Here is a 16,105-nt window from a genome sequence, read left to right as displayed (position 1 = left end):
TGAATATTCCCCTTCGTCAGGCTGGGAATCCTCGGTAAAGAAAAAATCAGTATCAGTTTCGTTTGTGATCTGTCTTTCGTAGTAGTAACCAATCACTGATCTCTGCGTCATACTGACCACAGCCAATGACTGCCATCTACCTAAGCCCCGCCTCTGGCAGCCATCTTCAGATTTTTACCGCACGTTCAAGTGTTGGGAGTCCTCATGCTTAGCTCTCGAGCTTTTGCTGCATGTTTTGCGCTTTTTCAGGTGAATTTTCACATTTTTCGGTTAATCGAGCCTCAAGCTCCACCGTTTCTACTCCCGTTAATGGGTACCCGTTGCAGGATTTTCCTACGCCCCTCAAGGGTGAAGATTTCGTCGAATCAACCTCTTGGAGGATTCCAGAAGATTCGCGGCCTACTTCGAGATGGCCCAGGACGCGAGTTTGTCACCCGGACCCACCTGTTTCGCAGCTGCCCTGGATGCGGGCTGCAGAATGTGTTTAAGGAGGACGAACATTCGCGATGCCTCAACTGTCTTCATGGGGACAAGACTCATGTAGAGAAGGACTGCCAGTTCTGCAAGAACTTGTCAGAGCGGACCATGAGGGACCGTCGATCCCGTCTCGCCAGCTGGTTGGAGAAGGGCTCAACGGGTGAGAAGAAGAAGAAAGGGTCCGAGCGGGCTTCTAAGTCCTGTGCGGGCACCCCGGCGACGGGGGCCCAACACCAGGCCAAGCGCTGCGAGTCCGCTGGCTCCGGGAGCGCCGAAAGGTCGGGCTCTTCGGTCGCCAGGCAGGGCGCACCTTCCCCGGCACCGTCAACCACGAGCCAGCACTCCGGTTCGGGGAAGAGGAAGTCCGAGACACCGGGTAAGCTTCGGGAGAAGCCCCGTCCGATCTCGGGAGAGGGGGAGCGAGGCGTCGCCCCTCCCCCTAAGGAGAAGGCCCAGGACGCACCTAAGGTGGTGAAGGCCCCTACCCAGCAGGCAAAGGCCTCTATCGAGGCGATCGCGGCGACTCTGGCCAAGCCGGCAGAGACCCCGCCAGCAGAGACTGCCTTCGGGACTAGAGTTTCCCTGCCGCCAAGGAGGGAATCAGCACATCGTCATGGCCCCCATGATGGAAAAAGGGGGGGGGGCACGGTAGCCTCCTCGAGCTCGGAGTCAGCCTCGGAGGGGGAACTGACCGAGGTCGCGAGGAATCTTGAAGTACAATTCGAGAAGGTTCGGTCCCGCAAGGAAGATCCTCGGGAAATAACCGAGGAAGACGACGATGGCGAGGAAGAGCAGCCTTCCCTTCCGGCGCAGCCGGAGCCTAGGCCTCAGGATAGCTCGGCGGCCATTTTGTTTGAGATCCAGTCCTTATGCTCTGAGATAAGGACGAGATTACCACGGCTCAGGCCAGAGGACCCGCAACCTGGCCCGTCGGGAAGTCCTCAGAACAAACGACGGAGGACCCAACCCTCTCCTCCGCTCGCCCCCATAAGGCCTGCAGTTCCCTCCTCATCCTCCCACGAGTCGGGAGATGACGGTGCGGTGGGCTCGACGACGGGTTCTGAGGGCGACGACGACGGAACGGGTCTCCCGTCGCACGGGCATCTCCGCCCGACGAGATTGGCTCATTCCACGCCATGATCGCCAGGGCGTCCGAATTGTTCCAGCTCTGCCCGGAGGAGCAGAAAAAGGAAGGTGTCCTCTATCAGCACCGGGAGGCCAAGAGGAAGACTGTCATCGCAGTGCCTCTAACCGATGACATCTGGGAGGAGGGCCTGTCGGTACTCAAGAACCCCTCCACGGCACCAGCCAAACGGGACCGGTACGAGAAGAAGTACCGGGTCCCCGAGACCGCTCCCCTGTGCCTCAGGGCCCAGCCAACGCCAGACTCGGTCGTCTCGGCGGCGGCGAAGAAGAAAGTGGCGGGGTCAGGAGCCTCAACGTCGAATTCCCCTCTGGACGGCGAGGGAAAGAAGTTGGACGCCATGGGGCGACGGGTCATTTCGTCAGCGGCGACGACGATCAAAGCGGCCAACGCCCTGGCGATCGTGGCCCGTTACGACAGGGAGCTCTGGTTTAAGCTGGCCCCCATATTGGACTTCCTACCGGACGACAAGAGGTCCGAGGCCCTGGAAATACTTCAAGAAGGCGAGGTGGCGTCGGACCACGCCATAACGGTGGCAACCGATATTGCCGATACCGGGTTCCGCCAGCTGGGCAACGGAGTTTGCCTACCGCGACGGGGTTGGCTCCGGGCGACCGACTTCCGTCAGGACGTCCAGACCAGGGTTTTGGACAAGCCGTTCGACGGCAGCAACTTGTTCGGGAAGGCGGTGGACGAATCCCTCCAAGCCATAAAGACGGACACGGAGACGGCCCGCGCCCTAGGAGCCCTTCAGCAACGACGGCCCTTTCGGAGCTCCGGAGGAAGACAGGGGGCCTCCAAGGGATCCAGCGGTGGCTCGTCGTCCTACCGCCAGGCGGCACGCTCCTCGTCTCAGGAGGCCTACAGGGTTGCGGCAAGCAGGGAGCGCCTCGCCGCCGTCGGCAAGGTGGCCAGGGCGGCAAGGCCTCCACCTCCAAGCAGGACTGAACCGGCCGTGGCCTCGGGCCCCCACCGAAGCACCCCGGTGGGAGGCCGGCTGACGAAGTTCGTCGGCGTGTGGAAGTCCATCTCCACCGATCGTTGGGTGCTGGATACCCTGGCAAGAGGACACTCTATCGAATTCCTGAAGAAGTGCCCTCACGTTCCACCTGTGGCCAGGAAGGAAAATCACGTCCCGCAACTGCTGTTGGAAGTACGGGCGATGTTCAGGAAAGGCGCCATCGAGCCCGTCCCAAAGAGACTCCGGGGCTCCGGGGTGTACTCAAGGTACTTTCTCGTCAGGAAGAAGAAAGGCGGCTGGCGCCCCATCCTGGACCTTCGTCGTTTGAACAAATACATCAGGTCACAAAAGTTCAGGATGGTCACCCTCCAGCACGTGCTGGGACAGCTGGAGGAAGGCGACTTTCTATCGTCGCTGGACCTGGAGGATGCATACTTCCACGTTCCCATCCTAGAAGTCACTGAAAGTTCCTCAGGTTCGTCGTCCAGGGACGCCACTACCAATTAAGAACACTGCCGTTCGGATTCAAGTCGGCCCCCAGGGTCTTTACCAAGTGCCTAGCACCTGTGGCGGCGCGGCTGCGCCTGCAGGGGATTCACGTCTACCCCTACCTGGACGACTGGCTCATCCGCGCAAGGACGAGGGAACTCGCCGTCGAACACACTGCGAGGACCGTCCAGCTACTCACAGACCTGGGATTCGCCATAAATTACCCAAAGCCCCACCTGGTACCGTCGCAGGTGGCCCTGTTTCTGGGAGCGAAGCTCGATACAGTGAGGCGCCTGACGGCACCGTCGGAAGAACAGACGAAGACGTGCAGCGCCTGCTAGCCACGGACGTGGCCAGGGTGAGGTCCATCAAGTCCCTCCTGGGGATGATGTCCTCTTGCATCTACCTGGTGCGCCTATGCAGACTACGGATGCGCCCTCTTCAAGAATTTCTCGACGCCCGTTGGATGCAGGCGACGGCACCTTCGAAGACACGGTCCCCCTCAACGAGGTGTTCCGCCGGGCGATTCAGTGGTGGGGCATTTGAGCGCACCTCACGGCGGGCAAGGACTTTCAGACGCCGGCGTACCAGGAGACGGTGATGACGGACGCTTCCCTGGAAGGTTGGGGCGCCCACAGCGGTGATCTCCACGCAAGAGGCCTCTGGCTCCCGGAGGAGAAGCTCCTGCACATCAACATCCTGGAACTCCGAGCCGTGTTCTGGGCTCTCAAATCGTTCCTCCCGTCGCTCAAGGGCAAGGTGGTGCGGATCTTCACGGACAACACCACGACAATGTTTTACATACGGAAGCAGGGAGGTACCAGATCCCCAGCCCTATCCAAGGAGGCACAGGATCTGTGGCACTGGGCGGTCGCCCAGGGGATGTTCCTGGTTCCCTTCCACCTGGCAGGAGAAAGAAACACCATCGCCGACTCGCTCAGCAGGGAGCGGCGCGCGTGTCACGAGTGGGAGCTGCGCCAGGATCAGGTGGATCAACTCTTCCGACGATGGGGCAAACCCCAAATCGACCTGTTCGCAACAGCGACGAACTCGAAGTGCCAGAGGTTCGCCAGCAGGTTTCCCCAGCCGAGAAGCATGGGCGATGCGTTCTCGTTCCCCTGGGACGGCCTATACCTGTATGCGTTCCCTCCGTTGCCGTTGCTGCTTCGACTCATCAACCAGCTCAAGAGGTCCCGGTGCAGGATGATCCTCGTCGCACCGGCGTGGCCGAGGCAGATCTGGTTCCCGGACCTTCTGGTCTTGTCAACGTCCCCATCCATCAAGCTGTCGGCGGACGCGGATCTTCTCTCCAGAGAAGGAGGCGCCATCTTCCACCACGACCCGGCGTCGCTGAACCTGCAGGCTTGGCTCCTGCAGCGCTAGAGTTTGGAGGGTACGATATACCGGCCGACTGCAGAGAGGTTCTTGCAAAGGCCAGGGTGTTCTCGACTCTCAAATGCTACAGTCACAAGTGGAAGAGGTTCTCTATCTGGTGCCGAGCACAGAAGATCAACCCCCTACGGATTACAGCCCCTCAAGTGCTGCCGTACCTGCTATCGCTGGCAAAGGCTGGGCTAGCCCATGCCTCCATTAAGATTCATCTGGCGGCAATCTCCAGATATACCAGAACCACAGGGCGGACGTCCCTGTGGTCCCATCGACTGGTGAAAGAGTTTATGAAAGTACTGTTCCGGTCGTTCCCGCCGGTGAAGGCCCCGGCCCCGGCGTGGGAACTTAACGTGGTGCTGACTAGGCTCATGGGGCCCCCATTCCAGCCGATGCACTCCGCACCGATGAAGTTTGTGACGTGGAAGACTGCATTCCTGGTGGCCATTACCTCCGCACGACGAGTGGGAGAGATCCAGGCCCTATCCTGCAAAGCACCGTACTTGACTTTCCATGCCTCGAGGGTGGTGCTTAGGACGCACCCCTCCTTTATGCCCAAGGTGCCGTCGGACTTCCATCTTAACAAGCCCCTGGTGTTACCTGTTTTCTTCCCATCTCCTTCGTCGCCGGCCGAGAGGACTTTGCACTCGCTGGATGTGGCTAGAGCGCTGAAGTTCTACGTGGAACGCACGAAGAGTTTTCAGAGGACGTCACAGCTGTTTGTGAACTTTGGACCTGTGAATCAAGGGAAGGCTCTCTCGAAGTCTTCTATTTCCAGATGGCTCTCCGGCTGCATCATGCACTGCCACCGGTTGGCTAACCGACCGCTGCCAGGCCGTTGGAGAGCCCATTCGACCAGAGCGATCGCTGCTACTACGGCGTTCCTATCTGGTGTGCCCCTGCTGGACATCTGCAGGGCTGCTACGTGGAGGTCGACGCACACCTTCACGAAATTCTACTGCGTCGATCGGGATTCCAGGGAGGAGTCCAGGGTCGGCCAAGCAGTGCTGCGCAACCTGTTCGCTTAAGGTGAGCCTGGTGAGGAGGTAAGAGATGCTTAATGTTGAGTTGTTGTATTGCTTAATGTTGAGCCTTTGCCACCACCCGTGGTTGTGCATGTGTGTACTGCTATGTATTCTTATATTCATGAGCATGTGAATCCATGCCAGACCCCATGCTGGAGAAGGAACAAGTTACTTACCTGTAACTGTTGTTCTCCAGCATGGGTCTGGCATAGATTCACATGCGAACCCTCCCGCCTACCCCTCTGCGGCTCTTCACTTGGTCATACTGCCACTTCCCGTGCTACCAAATCTGAAGATGGCTGCCAGAGGCGGGGCTTAGGGAGATGGCAGTCATTGGCTGTGGTCAGTATGACGCTGAGATCAGTGATTGGTTACTACTACGAAAGACAGATCAGAAACGAAACTGATACTGAATTTTTTCTTTACCGAGGATTCCCAGCCTGACGACGGGGAATATTCATGAGCATGTGAATCCATGCCAGACCCATGCTGGAGAACAACAGTTACAGGTAAGTAACTTGTTCCTTTTCTTTTTACCAAAACTGCATTTCAAATGCCCACAGCAAAGATAAAGAAGTGTTCAAGATTTACAATAAGCCAGCAAACCCCCAACAAATCAGCAACCAACCCAAACCATCAGGAGTATTGTCCTGCAAACTAGCAATGGTCGTACAGGATTAAGTCACTATTTATCCAAGGACTGGCTCGGTTGTTAACTGTGATACTTCGCAATTGCAATGCTGAAAAGTGAAACACTGATTGTGCCTATGAACATCATGTACTACTCTGAGTAAACACTGTCTGTTTAACTGTATGCTGTGTTAACATCCTGCGCTGAACTTAAATAAAGTTTTGAAAAAAAATGCAAAGCATGGGCAAACTTATTTTGTTTTTTCTTGGTTGGTACTGTTGATGTTTCTTAAAAATGGCAATAAAAAAAAGGTATATTAGAAACATCAAATAATGTAACCACAACCACCCTCGCCCAATCCCCACATTTCAGAAGATTGACTTAAGCATTGAGAACCATTTCAAAACCACAAATAAATTAAGTGTCCCTGCCGTACATTGCGACCCATTTTCAGGCAAACTGGTCATGGATTACATAGCCACAGTAGTCCAAACAATAACAGAATTTTGTAACATCTCTTAGAAGGAATGACCCCCAAACCTCTTTAAAATGGTTATTGCTCCTCTGTTAAAAAGATTCAATGCTTGAGTGACTTCTTGTTGTGGGGAATCATCTGGGTTTGGTGTATTCAATTGTCCTCGAGTTGAAACGTCGATCCGCACAAGCCATGGCAACGACTCGAGGACAATTGAATCCTAGAAAATACAACAAACCCAGATGATTCCCCACAACAAGAAGTCACTCAGAAGAGACAATCATCTCAGCAACAAGACTTATTAGACACCAGACTATAAAGACACTTAAAACTAGAGACTAATATAAATCGCCTGATGACCCACTGGAGACACAGTGGCAATTGAGGTTAAGATCAATATTATTACAACATGTGTACAATTTTTTTTAACACAGTGAGCATAAAAGTTAAGATCTGACCCAGCTATCAAACTGGAATAAATTGGATACAATTAACCAGCTATCAAACTGGAACATATATGATACAACTAATGATATATAATTTGGATTGCATCGTTAACATAACGTTGTGGGAAAACCAATACTAAAATCATTATTGGAGAGCAACAAAAAGCCAACAAACAGTTGAATTAAAGAGCTTACATCACCTTTATGAATTGTAGTGATTTCTTTGTGCAAACTGCATGACGCTTTTTTGAGAATAAAATTGATCAAGAATATTGGGCAGATACAATATTGGGACATCTTTCTTTTGTCCACAGCTTTACAACAAAATATCTAACAAAGATTTGCTGCATAAAGGTTGACCTTAAGCTACACGAATGTTCAGTAATAGCAGTTTGCAGTACAATAGAGGGAAGTATTGGAATTATTGAAACCATGGTTGTGTGATGGCCCTGACATGTGCTCGGGAAGTTCTTGAAGTTTGGTGACTACAATTGTCAGGTTGTGCTTTTTAGGCACTGTCTGCAAACCCTAGGGATGTAATCAGGGATTGTCAAGCCAACTGGCAGAGATGACAGAGCCAACCACTGGCTGTCTACTAAAAGGTAAATGCGGGGACCCACAGTGGGAAAGAAGGAATGGAGAAGAGGAAGTGAAAGTCACTCGACAAGAGCCTAGGATTACAGTGTCAAGCACTTTATTTATGTATCAAAATATAATTGGCAAATAAAGTGTTAAAGGAGTGGTATCATACATTATAAAAGATGAAAGAAATCAGGGGTGGCACCTTGAAAGATATCATTATACTGCATGTAAATATGCAAGTTATTCCGCAAAGTGAACCTTCAAATGTACTCCTGTGATGTGCCATTTTAGAATGAATCTTTTCCAGGCTGCAGAAACTTTTAAAGAGTAACAAAAAGGGTGTATGACTGGAAGCTTGGCATTAAATAGAGGGCCCCATGGCATCATTGCAATACACAGTAGCCAATATAACTGAACATGGGATAGATGGGCTGAGATAGAGATGTCATTTTCAGTTTTATTTTCTACTGTTATGGTGTCTACTGTGAGGTGCAGTGTTGGAATGTGTCCCCATGTTTACTTAATGCAGGAAGGGCCCTCAAATGAACAATGGCAGACTTCCAGAGGAGTTATTTAGCTGCAAATAGTAATTCCAATATCTCTCTCCAGGATTACATTTTAGTGGCTAATTTCCTATTTGTATTTGGCCTAAAGCTACTGGTCAAGGCGCCACCCACTATTACTTTTGTACATGATGATTGTGGTGTTTCTGAAATGTATATTGGTCCTGACTGTTGAAACATCCAGTTTTAATTAATGCAGCTTTGGAAACTTGCTAGGGAGAGATAGCTGTAGTTTGGTGCGTTGCTCTTGTCCCTGGAAATATTGCACCAGCCAGTCTTCTAGGACCACTCCTCGTTCTAGGTTTATCCTTGATATGATATGATATGATATGGCATTTATAACGCGCCTATACACAAGTGTTTCAGATTTTCTCCATCGTGGGAGACATGGCTCATTCCTGGTCTTCTTCTCTTGCAGCCAAAGTGAAGTCCATGTGTGGGCCCACCTTCTTCCCTTGCGCCAGTGGCATCCATTGCATCGTTGGCCGATTCCAATGCAACGGCTTTGAAGACTGCCCCGATGGCAGCGACGAGGATAACTGCAGTAAGTGATACCTTTGTCGTTCCCCTATCTTTGCATTACTTATGTCTTGAATAGCTCTTGTCCTACTCTGCATCATATTCACAACAGGCGTCGAAAAATATGGACTCTAAACGTGCATTGGCAAAGCTTTTGTGTAGACTTGGGAAATCACTAGAATCGCTGTGTATCACCTGGCCATAAGATGGCAATATTTGGAAAATGGTGTGAGTACCTAAACATATGATAGCAGTGCCTGGCAAATGCCTGTGTAATACTGATACATAAGCTTAAATTGTTGGCTTTGCCAATGCTAGTTTTTAACAGAACTTCATTACAAGGGACTGGTGCGAAGCCACACCTACTCCTTATAAATCAGGTGGCTGAAGATATGTTTGGTGAAGACATTTTTATTGCACCATTATCACACTTGCAGCTGCATTTAAGCCATTAACTGTCAGAAGGCTGCTTTGAAATAACACTGACAGACCCAATACAGCACAATGTTTGATGTTATTGCTTGTTAGAGCTAGCTCAGAGATCACATGAGGATGTGTTTTGGGTGGGAGGAGCAGGCTGTAGATGGGAATAGCCACATGGAGTACCATGGCCATGCACAGCAGTAAATGGGTAGGTACATAAATAGCCGTATGTAGGTGAAGGTCACTCCCAAAAGAGCAATGTTGCAGAGAACCACCTGACGATGTCTGCCCCCTGCAAGTCTGCTCTCTTCTCTCCCCAACCCTCTCCACCATTCCACTTTTGGGCTGGGGGAGGCACTCCTGCATTAGCACACCACAGTTTAACCCCACCCTATTCCCGATCTCCACATACTTGCCTTACCCCCGCCTTCCCTGCCACCCTGCCTCTCTGTATCTCCCCAAAGGGAAGCCATTCCACTGTTGTGCATCAGCCTCTTTCCAACTCTCTTCTTTGATATGATATATGATATGATATGGCATTTGTAATGCACCTATACACAAGTGTTTCGAGGCGCGACGAGGCAAGGGAGGGGGCAACAGATCGAGGCAGACAATGATCTTACTAGGGCAGGTGTCATTCAGATCGCACAAGTGCATGGGAAGGGGGAAAGGGATAAGTGCGGGGGGATGGGAGAGGGGAAAGTGCAGTACATGGGATAGTAGAATAAATAAGATAATAGAACGGCCAGATGGTGGCAAGTGCAGGTAAGCGCAAACATAAGTGCTGGTAGGAGGACTGTAGGGATACAGAACACCAGTCCCCAGTGCGGGGGTTGCCAGGGAGGCAGTGCAGGTGTGCAATTTGCAGGGCTAGGGCCCGAGATCAGAACGGTGGCCAGTTCAGTTTCAAAGTACAGTTTCAGCCAGGAATTTAGCAGGGGAGAGGGGGAGAGAAAGCAGAAGCAAAGAGGGAGGTTTTGAGGTGCTTCCGGAACCGGAGATGGTTCTCCTCAAGTTTCAGGGAGGCAGAAAGGCTGTTCCAGAGGGAGGCCCCTGCCGAAGAGAGAGATCTACGAACAACTCTTTGCTTGGAAAAGCGACTGACCCTGAGGGAGTTGGAGGCGGATGAGCGAAGAGCTCAAGTAGGAAGATATTTGGGAAGAGAGAGTTGAAGGTATTGCGGCCCCAGGCCCCAGAAGGCCTTGTGGACGATGCAGACGGTTTTTAACTTAATCCTCGCACCCACTGGGAGCCAGTGCAGAGATTTCAGTCCTGGAGAGATACGATCCCTGGGCTTGAGGCCAAGGACAATTCTTGCAGTCCTGTTCTGGATAAGTTGCAGAGGGCAGAGAGTAGAAGAAGGCCGATTTAGATAGAAGCTGTTACAATAGTCCAGTCTAGAGAGAACCAGGGCTCTGGAGACAATGAGCTTCTGGGGGAAGGAGAGGAAAGGAAGAATACCTCTGAGGAGGTGTAGCTGGTAGTGTGACTTCTTAGAGACGTCGGAGATGTGAGGAGAGAAGGAGAGTGTGGAGTCAAAGGTGACCCCAAGGTTTTTAGCCTTGCAGGTGGGAACAGGAAGAGGGCCAAGAGAGGCCGGCCAGAGAGCTGCAGGGAAGGAGGGAGTGGGTGTGCCAATGAGTAAAATCTCAGTCTTGCTGGCATTAAGGCAGAGGTCATTGGTGGCACACCACTCCTGGATAGCAGTCAGACAGTCAGAAATGAGGGAAGGTGATGGAGAAGAGGAGGCAGAGGGTAGCCTGAAAATGAGCTGGGTATCGCCCGCATAGCACAGAAAATTGGGGCAGAGAGCGGCGATGCGGTGGGCTAGGAGTGCCAGGTATTGGTTAAACAGCCAGGGAGAGAGGTTAGATCCCTGGGGGACACCACAGGCAGAGAAAAAGATATCGGAGAGGAAGGACCCAAGTTGGACCTGGGAGGGTCGTTCGGAGAGGAAAGAGGTCAGCCACGCCAGAGCCTGACCAGTGATACCCAGGTTATCACGGAGACGGTTGACAGTATCGAAGGCAGAAGAGAGGTCAAGCAAGATGAGGACACAGGGGGTGTTAGAGTCAAGGTTGGAAAGCAGATCTTCACGGATGTTCAGGAGAGCAGTTTCCATGCTTCTGGCAGCTCTGAAGCTAGACTGATGGTCGTGAAGACAACCAACAGATTCAGTGTGGAGATTAAGCTGGGAGATGGCCAGTTTCTCCAGGATCTTGCCCAGGAAGGGAGAGATGGAGATTTGGCGATAGTTAGCCGGGCGGGAGGGGTCGGCAGAGGGTTTCTTAAGGAGGGGAGTGCACAAGGGAGTGCTTCAGGGAGGATGGGAAGACTCCTTTGGCGAACAAGGGATTGCAGAAATCAGCCAGGGCAGGAGCCAGGGAGTCAATGTGGTCCTTGATAGTTTTGATAGTTTTGTGGCACACTTCCCGCTGGGGTATGTAGATCGCAATTAAAATACACTACCACCACCCACAATATCTCCCTTCAAATCTCATCTCCCTCCTATTGCTACTCTACTGCAATAGTTTTTGCTTATAGGTGGCACTTAAGCACCACAGAATAGCCAAAACTAAACTAAAAAGAGGACAGAGCACATTGTACATTTTAAGTAAGAAGGCTCTCATTCAAGGATTTCAGTGCTAAAGTTGTGGGATGTGGCCCACATTTAATGTTCTCTGAATACCCTACACATTCCACAGAATTTCCAAAAGTAATTACTAATCTGAGAGATTTGTTCCCTAAGTGGAGATGTACAATCTTTGTTCTCTTGTGGATTAGGAGTTCTTCTGTATGCGCTTTGAAACCACTTTTAACGAAAGTATGGAAAAGCAATTTTATTCAATAGAATGTTTTGTCTTGCATATAATATTTGGTTTCCTTAGAGGGCACATCCAGGAGAGATGGATCTTGCAGCAAACACACAGCCCTAATCGGGATGGCACATGCCATGAAAACACAGCGCTGCACAAGTCTGTAGAGTAAGGGATATGCCGACAACCGGTCTAGATAACATAAGAGAGGATACGGCCTGCCAGCAACCACATAACTCAAGCATGGAGAACATAGGAACTGCCAGCAACCACACAGATGTAGTCTGGAAGAACCCAGAATCTGTTAGGAACTGCACAGCCATCGTCTGGAGAGCACAAGGCTTACTAGCAACCAGACACCATCATCTGGAGAGTGCAGGACCTGCTAGATAACAGAGGATACGGCCTGTCAGCAACCAGATAGCTCAAGCATGGAGAACATAGACTGCCAGCAACTACACATCCCATGTCTGCAGAACATAGGAACTGCCAGCAACCACACAGATGTAGTCTGGAAGAACCCAGAATCTGTCGGGGACCGTAGAGCCATCGTCTGGAGTGCAGAAGGCTCAATAGCAGTCGGAGAACATCATCTGGAGAGTACAGGTCCTGCTAGATAACAGAGGATACGGCCTGTCAGCAACCACATAGATCAAGCATGTAGAGCATGGGGCCTGCCAGCAACCACACATCGCATGTCTGGAGAACATGGGAACATAGGAACTGCCAGCAACCACACAGATGTCTCCTGGAAGAACCCAGGACATGTCAGGACCCAGACAGCCATAGGATGAAAGGTACAAGGCTCACTAACAACCAGACACCGTCATCTGGAGAGTGCAGGACCTGCTAACAATCTCACAGCTCAGGCCAGAGCACTAAGGACCTGGCACTTGACAACTACCACACATTCCATTCTGATGTGAAACCACACAGCTCGAGTATATAAGCATGCAGGTCTGGCTAGCAACCATACATCCCTATTCCGGGGCACATCGGATCTTCCAACAATCACACGGCTCTAGTGTGGAAGAGCACAGAGCATGCCAGCAACCACAAAACACTAGTCTGGAGAGTGCAGGACCTGATACCAAACACACAGTCCTAGTCTGGAGAGCAGGGGGCCTGCCAGCAACCACACAACTGTAGGCTAAGAGCAGAGGGCACTGCAAGTATCTACACAGCCTTTGTCTGGAGAGTACAGGGTTCTGCAGTAAACGCAAACATCTCCTTGGTCTCACTCGCCATTTCAAACACTCACGCAACCAACACTAGCCACAGATTTGGCCTCACAAAGTATACTACAACCCGAAACACCATGTGTCCCTCTAGCCTATTGCTAAAATGACTGGACAGCCATTGGGCAGTCTCTTAATGTTCTAATAACTCTGTCATTATGAATGCAGTACATGCTATGCTTCAGACTACGGTCTAGTGGAAACCCAGTTATGTTCATCAGTGTAGTTTTCGGATGGTCTCTCAGCAGTGCAAGGCCACATTCATGGCAGTTTAGCACTATAAGTGGGCTAACATACACACGCTGCTTGATGCTGCCTGTTTTGTGTTCCCCCAGCCTCTTCACTCTCTTAGCAATCACCCCCACGTTCCTATTTCTTGATTAGTTCTACTTGTGTCCTACTCATGATGCCACGAATCATTTTTAGTACTCTGGTGTTTGTATATCTACAGCAGGTTCTGCGGTTCGTCCATTTGTCTATATAATTGAGGTGCACCCTTGGTAGCCATTGCAATGCTCTAATAGATGGTATTATGCGTTTCCTCTTGTTTTGTCTGACAGAGTAGCCGCTGTGTTTTGGATCTATTATAGTTTTTTGTGAGGTACCCTGGCATGCCAAGATAAATGCCTTTTGTCATAATCAATTCTTAAGAGAACGAAAGAAATGCAGGCAACATTCTGTGTGACAAAGTGAGTTAGGGTATAAGCCGTCTGATTGAGCATAGATGGTCGAAGCACTTTTTGACTATCCGTTGACTTGGGGGTCCAACATGAGACTATTGTCCATCAGTGTTGCGAAATTATTGATCACTTTAGATGTTCTATGGGCAGTTACCCATTTCCAGGAACCATGGTAGAGGTGTTTCAGGGGCAGTGTTTGGTGATACTGATCATTTCTTTTTTGTCTGGGTTGAGTTTGTCTGTTGCCGTCTCCTTACTTAGGTGAGACAGTTGCTGGAGGTGGGGCTGGAGTTTTCCTTGCCAGTTATTTTGTATATGACTTAAGTGTTGTCTGCATAGTTGTAACAAGTGGTTGCAATAAATAGTTTTTTGATTTTCATTAGTGGGGCCGTATAGATGTTGAAGAGGAGAGGTGAAAGGCTTGATCCTTGAGGAACTCCACAAGTTACGTTCAGCTGGTATTGAGTGAATGGGTGAAGCCACATGATTTATGTAATGTCAGCTAGGAAGAATCTCATCTTTTGTAAAGGGGTGTTATAAAATCCAGTTTCTTCTAGTCTTCTGATTATGGTTGACAGTGTTGAAGACCCCTAGGCTGTCAAGGAGTGTGAGTGCCATGGTGGTGTTTTCGTCTGAGGACATTTTGGAGTCTCCCCAGATGGAAACCAGTGCCAATTTGGTGCCTTTCATGTGTTCAAACTGACTTGTGAGTGACCTAGTAGGTTATTGGTCTCTACATGCTAATACATTTGGCTGTATATGTAGCTTTCCTGAATGCTGGCTGGGTCCAGCATATTTGAGATATTTAAGCAATTGGAGGGGCCTTCTGCATTTCCAGTGGTGTGTTTTAGCAGCTGTTTCACAAAGGCAGTCATTTTTTTTTGTGAGTGAGCTGTTCATCACTTTACTAAAGTGGATTGCTGATGTTTCATTTGTGAGGATCACTTTGTAGATGTTCAGCGGGTAGGTGCCCATAGAAGAACGGGCTCTGTTGCATAGTTTGGCAGTATGTTTCAAATTGTGTGGTTGTTAGGTGGTGTCATTGCCAAGGATTTAATTTTTGCTTCTGTGTACCTATCTATGTTGGACATTTTGGTACAGCTCCTTGGTCTGAATGTGCATAGAAGTAGCCAAGTAGGGCATTTTAGTCTAAAGTAAGTTCACTTCTCTCTTCAAAATCCATCTGGACTCTTAACTTTTTCGGACTTCTCCAACCCTAACTTCTCTGATCACTCCTCATTCCCAAGGGTGAGTCTCTTTTCCTACTCTGGTGAAGCAGGTTTTGCATGCAGATTTGAGGCCGATCTATTCCTTGTGCTCTCCTTTCTCTCTTCCTCTCCGACCCTTCATGCTAGCCTTTCTACTTGTATACCCTCTTGAGTGCATCCTCACTGGCAGCTTTAAGGATCTATTGGTGGCAACAGTAAAGATAGACACAAGTGATCACAGTTAAAGGGTGTTGGAAAAACGCTTAATCTAAACCTAAATCTAAGCTGGGAGCAAGTGTCGACCATCAAATGAAAAATAAGGCAGACTTTGTGGCGTTGTGTCAAAATAAAAGGGCTTATACTAAGAAAATCTTATTGCAAATTCCTTACAACTAATTATTATAGAAAGAGTGTGTGATAAGGGGTCAGTAAAGAAAAAAGTGTTCACAAATAATACATCAGCATGTGATTGCCAGGGGTCTCCCTTCCCGACGTTTTCAGCACGGGACATCACATTTCTGATCCAGCTATCAGGTTCTTTGATGCATAAGTCTCTTTTAAAAAAAAGTCTCTTGCCTTCGAGGGCCTGATGTAGTCAACAACAAACAAACAAACAAAAAGTTCCTTTCTCAATGGACTTTTGGTGAGGACTTTTCACCCTTTGATCTCCCTCGACCGGGCTCGGATCCACTTGACAAGGGGGACCATTCACTTCCCCTGGTCTCCCAATGCTTCTTACTTTCACGGGTCTTAATGTCCTAATGTTCTTCAAGCTTCACCTCTGATTTGTGGCTTCTCTCTGTCGGGTTCACTCTCGCCAACTTTTACAGACAGTTCCCTATGGGACTTCAGACTTCACCCCTTCTTGTCAGCATCCCTCCTCCGGGTTCACTGTTGCCAACTTTTAAAACTCATTAGCATCCCTCTGCCGGGTTCATTCTTGCCAACTTTTAACCGTGGTTAGCATCCCTTCACTCTGTTCACTGTGGACAACTTTTGATAAACAGTTATTGTATTAGTTTTCACCATGCAGTATTAATTT

General features: G+C 50.0%; 1 protein-coding gene across 3 annotated transcripts in view; it reads left to right on the top strand.

The window, feature by feature from the left end:
* The window catches only part of LDLRAD3 (low density lipoprotein receptor class A domain containing 3), a 942,778-nt gene that overhangs the window by 514,056 nt on the left and 412,617 nt on the right, over positions 1 to 16,105 (top strand). For all 3 annotated transcript variants that reach the window (XM_069623357.1, XM_069623356.1, XM_069623355.1), the window contains exon 3: positions 8,598 to 8,723. In XM_069623357.1, coding sequence (XP_069479458.1) covers positions 8,598 to 8,723 — 126 coding nt within the window. The remainder of the gene's footprint in view (positions 1 to 8,597; positions 8,724 to 16,105) is intronic.

This window comes from Ambystoma mexicanum, chromosome 11 (genome assembly GCF_040938575.1).
Source record: "Ambystoma mexicanum isolate Mex_15411 chromosome 11, UKY_AmexF1_1, whole genome shotgun sequence".
Taxonomy (NCBI): Eukaryota; Metazoa; Chordata; class Amphibia; order Caudata; family Ambystomatidae; genus Ambystoma; species Ambystoma mexicanum.
This window is presented reverse-complemented; position numbering and strand designations above follow the sequence as displayed.